This window comes from Mus caroli, chromosome 11, assembly GCF_900094665.2.
Source record: "Mus caroli chromosome 11, CAROLI_EIJ_v1.1, whole genome shotgun sequence".
NCBI lineage: Eukaryota > Metazoa > Chordata > Mammalia > Rodentia > Muridae > Mus > Mus caroli.
In genome coordinates, this window is record NC_034580.1 from 116,298,464 (window position 1) to 116,312,285 (window position 13,822).

General features: G+C 44.7%; 1 protein-coding gene across 1 annotated transcript in view; it reads right to left on the reverse strand.

The window, feature by feature from the left end:
- Nploc4 (NPL4 homolog, ubiquitin recognition factor) overlaps window positions 1-13,822 on the reverse strand; it is a 57,697-nt gene that overhangs the window by 21,204 nt on the left and 22,671 nt on the right. Inside the window, exons 8-12 of the mRNA XM_021176269.2 lie at window positions 11,590-11,769; window positions 9,297-9,383; window positions 7,238-7,309; window positions 6,406-6,532; window positions 1,879-2,039 (exon numbers count right to left, since the gene is read on the reverse strand). Of these exons, the coding sequence (XP_021031928.1) occupies window positions 1,879-2,039; window positions 6,406-6,532; window positions 7,238-7,309; window positions 9,297-9,383; window positions 11,590-11,769 (627 nt within the window). The remainder of the gene's footprint in view (window positions 1-1,878; window positions 2,040-6,405; window positions 6,533-7,237; window positions 7,310-9,296; window positions 9,384-11,589; window positions 11,770-13,822) is intronic.

The window sequence follows — 13,822 nt, forward strand, 5'->3', positions numbered from 1 at the left end:
TTTTGGTTTTTCGAGACAGGGTTTCTCTGTGTAGCCCTGGCTGTCCTGGAACTCACTCTGTAGATCAGGCTGGCCTCGAACTCAGAAATCCACCTGCCTCTGCCTCCTGATTGCTGGAATTAAAGGCATGCGCCACCACGCCCAGCTATAAACTTTATTCTTATAGAATAAATAAATAAAAATAAAAACAAATTAAGTATCTCTCAATGACTAAGAATACTTCCTACTCTTTGCAGAGGACCTGAGTTCAGAGCCAAGTACACACAGGTGGTTCATACACATCTGTAACTCCACTTCCAGGGAATCTGATGTCCTATTCTAGCCTCCAAGGGCACTGTACACGTGTGGTACAGACTTACCTGAAAGCAAAACATTCCCACACAAAACATATAAATAATGCTAGGTGTGTTGCTATACACCTTTAATCCCTACACTCAGAAGAGGTAATATCTCTGTAAGTTTGAGGCCAGCCCAGTCTACATACTGTCTTGTAAGACTCTGCTGCTCCTCTAAAAAATTTTAAATTAAATAGATATATAGAGCTATAAAACAAGCAAACACAAAAAGGCATCATGAGTTGTCCAAGAGAGTCCCTGGGCAACATTAAGACTGGACACAAGGAACCAAAAGTAATCAAGAATAAAACCATTCCTAAGAGAAAGGCCAGCCAAACTACTCAACAAAACAAAACAAACCAACAGGTGATAGGGTAGCAGGTAGGTAACAGAGCAGCAGTAATACCCTTATCCTGTCAAGCTATAACGCACATTTTATCAGTAGACTGTCCTGTGAAATTTGAGCTCACTGAGAGCTGGATTTGGAAATGGGGTTGCTCCACACCATTTCAGATCCAAGCACGTTTTCTTAAAGTGTTTTCTAAAGTTCTCCTATTTAGGGATGTGTTGCTTCCAACTCTGTGACAGGGAGAAGAAGCCAACAGAACAGGCCCAGAGTAAGACCTTGGGGGCAGGATGTCACTTACTTCTAGATTACTGTATTCACCCATGATATAAAAGGCCTACAGTGGGAAAGAGATCAAAGGTGTGGAGAGAAAGCTCTATCGGCTTCTACTGATGTTGTAAACACCTGGGTTGATGTTATCTTTGTTGCTATTTGTTCTTTGACTTGGAAGCCTCGTAAGGAAATATCGCTCTGCCCGGGAATCTGATCAGGAACTCCAGGTGACCACATCAAGCAGGCTTCTCACTCAAGTTCCTGCTGGATGCTTGTAAGCCTGTCTGATTTGATGACATTTCCTTCCTACCATTATTTGTTCTTTTTCTTGGAAGCCTCACAACAAAAAATTGGGTAGGTGTAGCAAGCAGAATTCTTAACAATGGTGCAAATAGCTCATCTTTACAAAGGAGGCTGCACAGTGAGATCTGATGTAATAATATGTTCAAACCCAACATGTCTGGTTCGTTTTCTGTCTATACCCCACAATGCCATAAGCGCGCACACACACACACACACACACACACTCACACACACACACACACCATGTCTGGTTCCTTTTCTGTCAATACCCCACAATGCCATAAGCACACACACACACACACACACACACACACACACACACACACACACACACACACNCACACACACACACACACACACACACACACACACACACACACACACACACACCATGTCTGGTTCCTTTTCTGTCTATACCCCACAATGCCATAAGCGCACGCACACACACACACACAACCCCCATGAGTAACTAACAAGCTTCAGAATGTGACAGATGCCTTGATCCACAGCTGGACTTTAAAATACAACGAATGAGGTCACACTCCAAACTATTGCAAAACCACAAGAGACAAAGAGATTCATATCACCCGACACATATGTAATATTCTTGTTCTGCTTTACCTTATAAAACACATCAGGAACATACTGCTCACTGCTGGACTCCTTGGCATAGCCAAGCTCAGGGGCATCCTTACAAGGTAGAAGACACTCATCTCGGACTAGTGCCATGCACTGATTGGATACCTGGTACCCTTCAAAGTGAACCTGGTTGTCAGGACCACCTGCAAGAAAAAAACCTTTTAAGAGAAGCTACCAGAAACATAATCAAAAAAAAACAAAACAAAACAAAACAAAACAAAAAACATAATCAGAAGCATTCCACATCACCCATCATCCAACACTAGTAAGCAAAGAGTCAAGAATATGCTGGGTAACCTGGAGGGTGGCTCTAGCCTTATCTGCAGAGCTGTGTGTGTGTGTGCGTGTGTGTGTGTGAGAGTACACAGACTCAGACTCAGCTTGGACACAAAAGTGAGAGGACAGACACTGTTCCGCATCCTGGCAGCTCTAGCCCCTCAGTGAAGAAGGTCAGGAGTAACCGCACATTCCTTTGCAGGCAGGAGGTTGGCAAGTACAGGTGTGGGGTAACAACATAGACTCTATATGGGGCTGGGTTGCAGAGTTCTTGTCTAGCATAATGGAGCCCTAGATTCACTCTCCAGCATAAACCAGGCATAGTGGTAAATGCCTATAATCTTAGCCCTTGGGAGATGGAGGCAGGAGGATCAGAAATTCAAGCTCATCCTCTACTACCGAGCAAGTTCAAAGCCAACTTAGACTTCATGACAATGTCTCAAAAAGAAGAAGAAAAGAAGGCTCAGCCACACAAGTCTGGAGACTGGCCTGAATTTGAGACCTACAACCCACGCAAAAACGAGGAACTGACTTCCAAGTGTGCACCACGGTGCTCCCATGTGCCTCTCTACTCTCTCTCCAAATAACAGAAAAGAGAAAACTGACGCTAACAGGCAGATCAACCACGCAGCATCTCCAGATTACAGAAACCTATGTGGTCCGATCAAGTCAGTGCTCCAGCATCTCATACTGTAGTGCCAGGACACTGTCCAGACCAATAGTAATGGGCACCCCAAGAGTGCTCACAGCTCTCCACACTAAAGAGTATCCCTCTCTCCAAGCACATCCATAAATACCTAACATTAAGGGAGCTGGAGAGACAGGTCAGTAAGGCACCTATTGTCTGCCTGAATTGGATCCCTAGAATCCACATGAAAAAAAGAATTGACTCCTGCAAGTTGTCTTGGACCTCTGCATGCATTCTATAGGACACATGTCATATGTGTGCCCACAAACACAAAGGTAGACTGTAACAAAATTACATATTTGTAATATTGTAATTTATAATATGATTTTTAAAAAAGAAAACATTAAGGACAAAGATAATATAAATGGCTATTTCAGAGTCACCCAGCCAGTTACACCGGACCCCTGAAATTAAGGGGGTGAGGACGCAACAGGCATAACGTAAGTAGGTGTAATCCCAGAATCAGGACTACACAAGGAAAACTCCAATGCTCATTGTTCTTTTAGAGCTCTAAAGACTTAAAAAAAACTTACAGCTATTTCAGTTTGCTCAAGTTACAAATCAGGACAGATATTCAGTCAATCTGTTTTTCAAATACATATCTGACCCAGACCCCAGAAATATAATAAAAAAAAAAGGTAGAAGACAAAGGTAGAAGTTGGCCCCTAAGCCATTCATCTTCATACACAGAAGGCCAGCTGCAGCTGGTGACCAAGCCCTGAGAGAAAACAGTCGCCACTGTTCTGTTCAGAGCTTTGCCCGTTCTCTGTCGTCCTCAGCAGACCACAGTTCCAGCCATGAGCACATTCAGATTTAGCTGTGCAGCTTATCTGGTAACACACAGAACACGGCACCATACCTGAGCTCTGTGGCTCAGAGTACAGAGTAGAGACCAAAGCTGGAGACATGCAGGCAAGCATGGGTGCACAACTGCTTACTGCTTACTGCTTCCTCTGGGCACTACAAACCAGGAATGGCTTCAGATCAGTCATTTAAGTGTGACAGGTCATTAGGAAAAGAAAACCTTGTGAGAAAAGAATGGTAAGTAGTACCTATAAATACAACATTGTTTTGTTTGTTTGTTTGTTTGTTTGTTTGTTTTTTAAAAAGGCATCAGAAACCAGGCTTGGTGATATATGTTTCTAATTCCAGTACTTGTAAAGTGGAAAAAAAGAGGATGGGGAGTTTAAGGCTAGCCTGGATGACATGAGATCCTTACCTTGCCACCATATCCCTACCCCCTACCGCCCCATGGCTCAGTATATCCAGCAAGTTTGAAGCCCTGAGTTCAATCCCAAACATCACAAAGAAGGGATGGGGGAGTAATATTGGTCCATACAGGTAGTCTCTGAAAGTAGCTTGAGCTACACACATTCCTTTGCCAAGTGGAGAAGAAACATGCACATACCCACATGGTTTACTTATCTTTCAGGAAACTTCATAAAGGCTAAATAAGACGTTGAGGAGTCTGGGCAAGTTAACTTTCATTTCCTGTGCAAAGCGCCTGCTAGAAATGCCACATGCAAAATGGAACATGTGCTGGAAAGTAGCAGTGACATAAAGAACCAAGCTCTTGCAAACCTGGGGGCTCCAGAAAGTCATTTACAACCCAAGAGCCAAGCAGGTAACCACTGAGGAAGACCCCACGTATAGTATGGCATTCTCTTGAGCAAACCACTATACATATCTGAGCCAGAGAAGCTGTGAAAAATCACAGGAGGTAGGGAGAGCCCAAAGGCAAAGGCCTTGGTGTCCAGAAGGTACCTGAGCTCAGCACAAGAGGCACCAACTCCTAGGATGCTGTCTATAAACAAGCAGGCTTACAACTTCCTCTCCAATAAGGGAGATGGGACTGTGGCAGGCCCATTTCCCAGAACATTTAGAGGATTCCCACTTGGTCTTGGCCAAAAGACCCTACATGAAGGAGAAATAGCACACTTGGAGTTAGAAAACCCGTGCCCTAACCGTGGTAGCTAAGAGCTTGGATTAAGATCTCCAGCATTATACAAAGCCATTCTTCAGCCACTGCCCCATCTGGAGAGGGCGATGAGGAGACAAAGTACAAAAAGGAGGATCTAATGCCCAAGCAAAAGCAGGCTGACTGACTATCCTACTGTAACCAAGGTCAGCCATTACCTCATAGTCCAGATCCTTTAAGAGCCAATTCTGGATGCAAAAGTTTCATGGATGATCTGATTTCCAAATGTTCAACAAGCAATGTGACTCAATAATTGAAGGTGGCAGTCGCCAAGATGTAAACTACTTACAATTCTAAAACTGTGCCAGTTCTTTTGGCCCATGGGACAATTTCCCCATAGAAACAGTAATTTAAAAGGTTGGATTACTATGGGAGCCCACAGGAGCCCAAAACAGCCATTCTCAGTGAAGGTGACAGCTCTGGAAAGCTGTGAAGGTGTTTCTGGCTGTTTCAATAAGGGGCACTGCCAGCTTTTGTGTGATGTTGAAGATGTTGGGCATCCTGCCAGATAAGAAATGTCACAAACAATAACAAGTGTTCCATAGCCCTATCCCCTGCACATTCATGTAGGCAAACTTCCCTATCATCATGATCCGAGATTAGAATCAATGTTACTTTATAAACCACCATGAAAGCATACATACATGAATATAATCTGAGGTCTCCAGGGCCACAAAACTGTGAAGGAAGCAACAAGATAAAGCATGAAGCACCTCAGGAGGCCACCACCCTACCCATCAGGATACAGGTTAGGGCAGATCTGCCGTCAAACCTTATGTGTATACTGACCACACAAGTGGCCTGATATCTGCCATTGTATAGGTGCCTATTGCCCTACCTGCCCACAAGGAAGGACTCTCTGGGGTCCTTAATCCTAACCAACACCTACACTCACTCCCTTTAACACTCAACTAGAGCAAAAATTTAGAAAAATATGACACCAATCTGTACGTGCAATAATCAACATGCCTCTAACCAAAAGCATGGTAGAACAAAGACACGACCAGTGTCTCTTACTCCTCAAAGGATGTTCACTCAAAAAAACAGGGGTGAAGTGGGAGAAGTACCCCTTTGTCGATCTAAACAGGCCATAACTTCTTAGGAAAAGGCAAGCTTACTAGCATTTAGCAAGGCTTAAAAAAACGCTGAGTCTCTCGAAACAGAAACCCACTGACAGAAGGGAGCTGACCTATGTCCCTGCATTAAGGCAGTATGAATTAGTGCGGGTTCTCAAAGAGCCAGAAGGAAGTCTGAACTAGAAGCCTGGATGCAGACTGTGTGTGAACTGGTAGGGACACTATTATAAGAACCAGAAATTAAGTTGGGCATTGGTGGTGCACACATTTAATCCCACTTGCTCAGGAGACAGAGGCAAATTGATCTCTGAGTTCAAGGCCAGCCTGATCTACAGAGCAAGTTCCAGGGCTCTAAGAGAAACCCTATCTTGAAAAACAAACACACACACACAACGAAGCTCATTGTAACCAAGGTAAGGATGGGAAGCTGCTGCAAAGAAGAACAAACATTAACAGGCAGTAGTATTTGTGGCACTCTGCCCCATTTATACCTGTGGCCACTGCAGTAACAAACTTGGATCCAAAATGACCATCGGGAGAGAGCCGGCAAATGTTGGGGTGCTTGTTTTGAAAGTCTCCTGCAGTGATGCATTCTTCTGAACTCAGGAAATAGGTGTCCTAAGCCAAGAGAGGCGGGATATCAAATTTTACAGCACGTGTCAAAACAAGCTTCTATTTTGTCTAAGAATCTATTAAGAGTTGAGCCAGCAGGATGACTCACAGTGAAGATGCCTGCCACTGAGGCTGACCTGGGTTCAATCCCTAGGTTCCCCCAGATGGAAGAAGAGAAACAACTACAAGCTGTTCTCTGACCTCCACATGTGTGCTGTGGCACGTGTGTGCGCACACATGCACAACAAATACATAAAATTATTTTAAAAAAAGAAGAAGAAGAAGAGCTTCTACTGCTAATAACTTGGGAAGCAAACAGAAGTGGATCTCTGTGAGTCTGAGGTCAACCTGGCCTATACAGTGAGTTTCAGGACAGCCAAGGCTGAAAAGCTTGTCTTAAATAAATAAATAAGCAAGCAAGCCACAATGCCTCAAAAAATCACACTGAGACAAATATCAGCAATTCCTAGCTATCAGGGACTCGTGTAAAAAAACCAAAGTAGGAGAGCAGAAGGCCTTGGCTCCCACTCCCATAGGCCTCAAGTGGAGATGCGTGGGATCTGACCGGCTGGACGATTCAGCAGGGTTAGCCTTGACTAACAAGACTGTCTTCAGAGTTATCTGCAAGCTGTGCAGAGACTGAGAGGTCTAAGTCAGCACTACCTGAGTGAGGTTTCAGGCCAAGCCACACTCCTGTCTCCTCCGTCTCACCTTATTCCGACTGTATCGGACTGTACCCTTTCGGGTATCTTCTGAGACAAGGTCCGTGAATATCCATCCAACCTTAATGGAAAAGGAAAGCATCTTTTGAGTATCTCCATACAACAGATGGCTTCTGTCCAGGGAGGATAAAAGCAGTGCCCTGCAGACAACCCTTCCAGCTCCCGAGCCAGTAAAGCTGAGAGCACAGTTCCTCAATTCTGCTGCCAGGGAGAGACCAGCACCTCCCTCTGGTGCTGCGATGACAAACATGTGCCCCTCAAACAGACTCTGCCTAGGACCACTCAAGCCCACACTCCACTAGAAGTCAGAACAGCTTGTAAATGAGACCAACAAGATGAGGCAAGGAGTTTATGCTCCAAAAAGAAGACAGACAAGAAGCAAGCAGTATGGTTTCCTGGAGTAGGTCTCCCACAAGGAAGAAACAGTGTCCCTGGAGAGAGGCACCTAAGATGAAAGGAGTGTTACGACAGAGGTTTCAGCTTGCCACCGCTGATGGTCCAAGCTCTAAAGCTGTACCACCAGGGCTCCCTAAAGGCCAATCCTACAATTCAGGTGCTATGCAGCCCCTGTGTGTCCTACAGTGACAGGCCTGCATGCTCTTATCATCTCTGCTCACCTTGGCCTCCAGCATCAGAAGACAGTGAGAGGACATCAGACTGGAGCTTGAGGACAAGCAAAGCAACCACCAGTTCCATCCTTGGGAAAACTGACAAGATGGTCACCACTCTCTCCAAGAGACTGAGACTCAACTCATGAAACCACCATCTACACCTAAGTCTGGTATACTATGGGTCACTACTGCTTTAACAATGCTCAGGTGAGCACAAACCAAAAAGGATGGTAGCACAGAAAGCAAGCACAGAGGACCAATCAATAGGCACAGTCCAAACCAGGCTGAGGGAAGAGCAAGCAAGGAATGAGGGTTCTGAGAAAGTAACTTACATAACTTCAGACTTTACATGGTCATGATGCTACAAAACATAAATCCACAACACATGGGTCTAAACACTGGGCCACTTTTCCTCCTAAACCAAACTCCAAGAATTTGCACTAGAGTATGGCCAACATTGAGATGCTGACTCCAGAACCTGCAGGGTAGGTATTTCTGCCTCAAGGTAAAGCCATGCTGTGACTTTCCCAGTCATGTTTTTAGGTCTTCCTGCCCACCTACAGAGAGGTAAGGTGGAGTGATCCACACAGATCATTCCTCTCTGTCTAAATAAAGGACAAAACTTACACAACTACCAGTACTGAACTTCCACAATGTGTTCAAATTCATGATTCAATGAACCTGTGAACCCTAACAAGGCAGGGATGGTAGCATACGTCTGCAATCCTCACAGTGGGAGGCTGAGACAGTAGGATTTAAGTTTAGACCAGTGTGAGCTACAAAAGGACATGTCTTAAAAACAAAAACCACAAGCTACCATTCCTAGGACACTTGTCAAGGGTGTGAAACAAACCACAGCAATGGACTGAAAGGACTCTCCTATCTGCTAACTGTCCAGAGACCCAGACAACTGCAGGGTCAGAGACCTACATTATACAGAGGGAACCCCATACTGATACAGAAAGGACACTAGCACCAAGTAAAGCAAGCCCCATGAAGAGCAAGCTCTCCTCTGCTCTGAGTGCAATGTGTAGCTGTCTTTAGGAACTATGGCTATCAAGGTGAAAAGCTGTGTCTTCATACTTTATAAATAAGTCTTGCTCTATGTATCAGGCTAGCCTTGAACTACTGATCATCCTGCCGCAGACAGCAGAGTGTGGGTGGGGAGGGGCGATGACAGAGTGGACAAGTATGTGCCTAACTCTTAGCTTCATATTTACACTTGAGATGTTCTCACCTCACTCCAAGTCATGAAACCATCATAGTTACTAGCACCAATGAACACAACAGTGGTTCCAGAGGGGCTGAGCCCACACTTGATTTTGTCAGCTAAGGGTTTGGTCCCAGAGCAGACTTAGCCACTCCGTCTGTTTGGATTTCCCCAGCATGGAGCCCCCAGGTTTCCCTGAAGGCCGCCTGGCTGACAGAGCCTCATACCTTCCTCAGGCCAAGTTTGGCAGCAATCTCGTCAACCACCTCAGCTTTCGGGTCTTCCAGAAGCTCCAGACTGTTCTGTGTACCAATCTGCGTGGAACCACAGATAGAAAACAGTTAGAAGAGAGACCTGGGAAGAGTGTTGCCTCTACACCCTTCACCTTGACCCACGAGCTTCAACATTGCTCAAACACAAATGGGCCCAAAGGAAAGGGATCTCTGCCTCAAAGTCACTGTGTAGACTAAGCTGGCCTCAAAACTGCTATGATCCCCTGCCTCTATCTCCTCAGTTCTAGGATTACTGGTGCTGGCTGCCACAACCTGCCTTTTTTTGGACAGTGTCTTAGTTTTTAATTTGGACTGGACTCAGATTCACTATGAAGCACAGCTGACCTTAAACTTCAATCTGTCATGGGCTCCCAGGTGCTTAGATCTAAGGAATAAGCGTCCATATTGGGCTTCAATTATACTATTAATGTAACTGCCACACCCCATGCCAGAGATCTTCAAAACTGAGCTGAGGCTCTGTGTTTACAATGCAACACTTCAATGGAAAGCACCCCATAGCCAAGGTCTGGGTGAGTGGGTCTCTCTGCAGGGGCTTAGTTACCATCAACAAAGCAACAGAAAAGACTTCTACAATCTCACACATCTCCATACAAATGCCAAAGTGTCAAAGTAGGGTGACAGGCACAGAGAACCCCTGTAACAAAGGCAGGGATGACGCATGTACTGATACAGAAGCCACACACTATACTCGTAAAGTCACGTCTGCAGACCCTGACAAGTGCCCCGGAGTCACATGGGGCCCTGGGTCACATGATCTAAGAAGCCAGCAGAGTGAGAGGTGCACAGTGACCTCCAGAATACTGATGTGAAAGCCGGGCGTGGTGGCGCACGCCTTTATTCCCAGCACTCTGGAGGCAGAGGCAGGCAGATTTCTGAGTTCGAGGCCAGCCTGGTCTACAGAGTGAGTTCCATGACAGCCAGGGCTATACAGAGAAACCCTGTCTCAAAAAACCAAAAACCAAAAACCAAAACCATAAACCCCCAGAATACTGAAGTGAAAAGAAGTGACTAGTGAGAATTGCCTACAAGTCTGATGACCTGAGCCTGATCCCCGGAACCCATCTGGTGGAGAGAGAGTGGACGCCAGCGCGTCTCCTCTGACCTCCACTCATGCACTGTGGCATGAATACACACACACAGACAGACCTAGAGGCACAAATACATTTAAAAAAGTGGAGTGTGTGTGTGTGTGTCTGGTTTCTGTCCCTATATATGTTTCCTTTTGGAAGTCAAATTTTTTTGTTTTGTTTTGTTTTGTTTTGTTTCATTCAAGGTCTCATGTATGCTAGGCTGGCCTCTGACTTGCTATGTAGCTAAGGATGATCCTATAGTTCAGGTTTTTTTTTTACATTTTGGCGGGGGTGGCACGGTTGAGATCAGGTTTCTCTGTGTAGCCCTGGCTGACCTGGAAGTCGCTCTGTAGAGTAGGTTAGCTTCAAATTCAAAGAGATCCCTGCTTCTGCCTCCTGAGTGCTGGGATTAAAGATGTGCACTGCTACTGCCCAGCTATCTTAAACTTTTGATCCTCCTGCCTTCACTCTCCAATGCCGGGATTACAGGCATATGCCACCACATACAGATTATAAACTAGAAGGGACTGACTGAGCCCTAAGCTTTGTGAGTGCCAGACAAGTGTTCTACTAAAAGTGTTATGGGCCAGCCCTAGGGGCTGTGATCTTATGCCCCAATAATTTTGGAAATCATTATCACATACACGTGTGTCATGTGTGCATGTCCAAGAGCGTACAGTAAGAGACAGAAAAGCCGGGGCTGGTGAGATGGCTCAGTGGGTAAGAGCACCCGACTGCTCTTCCGAAGGTCAGGAGTTCAAATCCCAGCAACCACATGGTGGCTCACAACCATCTGTAACGAAATCTGACTCCCTCTTCTGGAGTGTCTGAGGACAGCTACAGTGTACTTACATATAATAAATAAATAAATAAATAAATAAGCACTGACTGCTCCTCCAGAGATCCTGAGTTCAAGTCCCAGCAACCACATGGTTGCTCACAACTATCTGTAATGGAATCTGATGCCCTCTTCTGGTGTGTCTGAAGACAGCTACAGTGTAATCACATACATAAAAGAAATAAATCTTAAAAGAGACAGAAAAGCCATGGGAAAAACAAAGGGAGAACGAGGCATCGGGAAGGGGAAGGGCTCTACAGCACCTTACAAACAACTCCGACCTTCTTATACCCAGGCCCTGCACTCTGCACTCACGCACCTGAGGAGGTTCGTAAATTGCAGCCACTTCAGCCCTGATGCCAAGGGGAATGTCCTTGTGCTCTGTATACCGTCCGTATAAGTACCCAAAATGCTGGTTTCCGGTCTTTCTCCAGAAGTCAAGGAAGCGGTCAGCAACAGTATGATTCTCAAACATGATGTTGTCCACGTGTCTGTATTTCTATAGAGTTAACAAAGGTTAACAAAAGCTTAAATGAAAACATCCTATCAGAAACGTTTTTCAAGAACCAATCTAGTGAAACATTATCTAGTTGGTTTTTTTTTTTTTTTAATTTATTTAGTGTTGTTTTTATGTGTAGGAGTTTTGCTTGTGTGTATATCTGTACTCCTCCTGCATGCATGGTTAAGAGCACTGAACCACATCCCTAGCCCCGTCTGTTTTTATTTCAGCTTGGACCCAGCCCTAGTTCTCAGCTACACTCCCTAGAGGTGTAATTCATGCATGTGGCCATTGGTGGATCGCTGGCTTACCTAGCATCTGCACCAGAGTTTAAGCCCCCGAAGCAAACAACAAACTCAAACTTAAGAACCTACTCTGGGAGGCATGGCGACCCATACATCTCTAATCCCAGCACTCAGGAGGCTGATGCAGAAAGGAGACTGCATTGAGTTTGAGGACAACCTGGAAACTGTTAGAGACTGCCTCTAAACAGAGAAGAGAGGGAGGGAGGGAGGGAGGAAGAGGAGGGAGAAGGAAAAACAGGCAAACTGCTCTGTTCTTTAGAGATCAGGGGGGACAGGGAAAGGAGAATTTCATCAATCAATAAACTAGAATTAACCTCACTGTTTTTACTTAGAATGAAGGTTTTCAAACTGAAAAGTAGCTTTCCAATAAGAATGAAGTAATTAAAGGAGATTAAGATTCCAAAGACTTGGAGCAGGATAGATGGCTCACCAGTTAAGAACACTGACTGCTGGGCTGGAGAGATGGCTCAGCTGTTAAGAGCACTGATTGCTCTTCCAGAAGTTCAGAGTTCAATTTCTAGCAACCACATGGTGGCTTACAACCACCTATAATGGGATTCAATGCCTTCTTCTGATGTATCTGAAAACAGCTACAGTGTACTCACATATATAAAATAAGTAAATAAATCTTAAAACAAAAAATTTACCAAAAAAAAGTTAAAAAAAAAAAAACAAAACAAAAACCACTGACTGCTCTTCCAGAGGTCCTGAGTTCAATTCCGAGCAACGGCATGGCAGTTCACAAGTGTCTGTAACTCTAAGATCTGTACGCCTCATAGAGAAGTGAACTCAGACAAAACACCAGTGCACATAAAATAAAAATTAATAAATTATTTTTTGAAAAGATTCTAAGGGCTGGCAAGATGGCTCAGCCAGTAAAAGCACTGACTGTTCTTCCGAAGATCCTGAGTTCAAATCTCAGCACCCACATGGTGGCTCACAACCATCTGTAATGAGATCTGACGCCCTCTTCTGGTGCATCTGAAGTCAGCTACAGTGTACTTATGTATAATAATAAATAAATCTTTTTTTTGTTTGTTTTTGTTTTGTTTTGTTTTGTTTTTCGAGACAGGGTTTCTCTGTGTAGCCCTGGCTGTCCTGGAACTCACTTTGTAGACCAAGCTGGCCTCGAACTCAGAAATCCACCTGCCGGGGCTGGTGAGATGGCTCAGTGGGTAAGAGCACCCGACTGCTCTTCTGAAGGTCCAGAGTTCTAATCCCAGCAACCACATGGTGGCTCACAACCATCTGCAACGAGATCTGGCGCCCTCTTCTGGAGTGTCTGAAGACAGCTACAGTGTACTTACATGTAATAAATAAATAAATCTTTAAAAAAAAAAAAAAAAAAGAAATCCACCTGCCTCTGCCTCCCGAGTGCTGGGATTACAGGTGTGTGCCACCACCGCCCGGCATAAATAAATCTTTAAAAAAATAAAAATAAAGATTCTAAGACTCTCAATCACGCTCGGAGAAGCTAGATATGGCTGGCAGAGCCAGGAAAAGGTCACAGTTCTCATTAGCCACAGTGACAAGCAGGAGGCCAGCACACTTAAGCCAGGCTCTTCTGAACCTGAGAGGGGCCTCTGTTACCAACTTCCATGCAATATGTTCTTTTCTTTTTTTTTTTTTAAAGATTTATTTATTTATTTATTTATTTATTTATTTATTATATGTAAGTACACTGTAGCTGTCTTCAGACATACCAGAAGAGGATGTCAGATCTTATTACAAATGGTTGTGAGCCACCA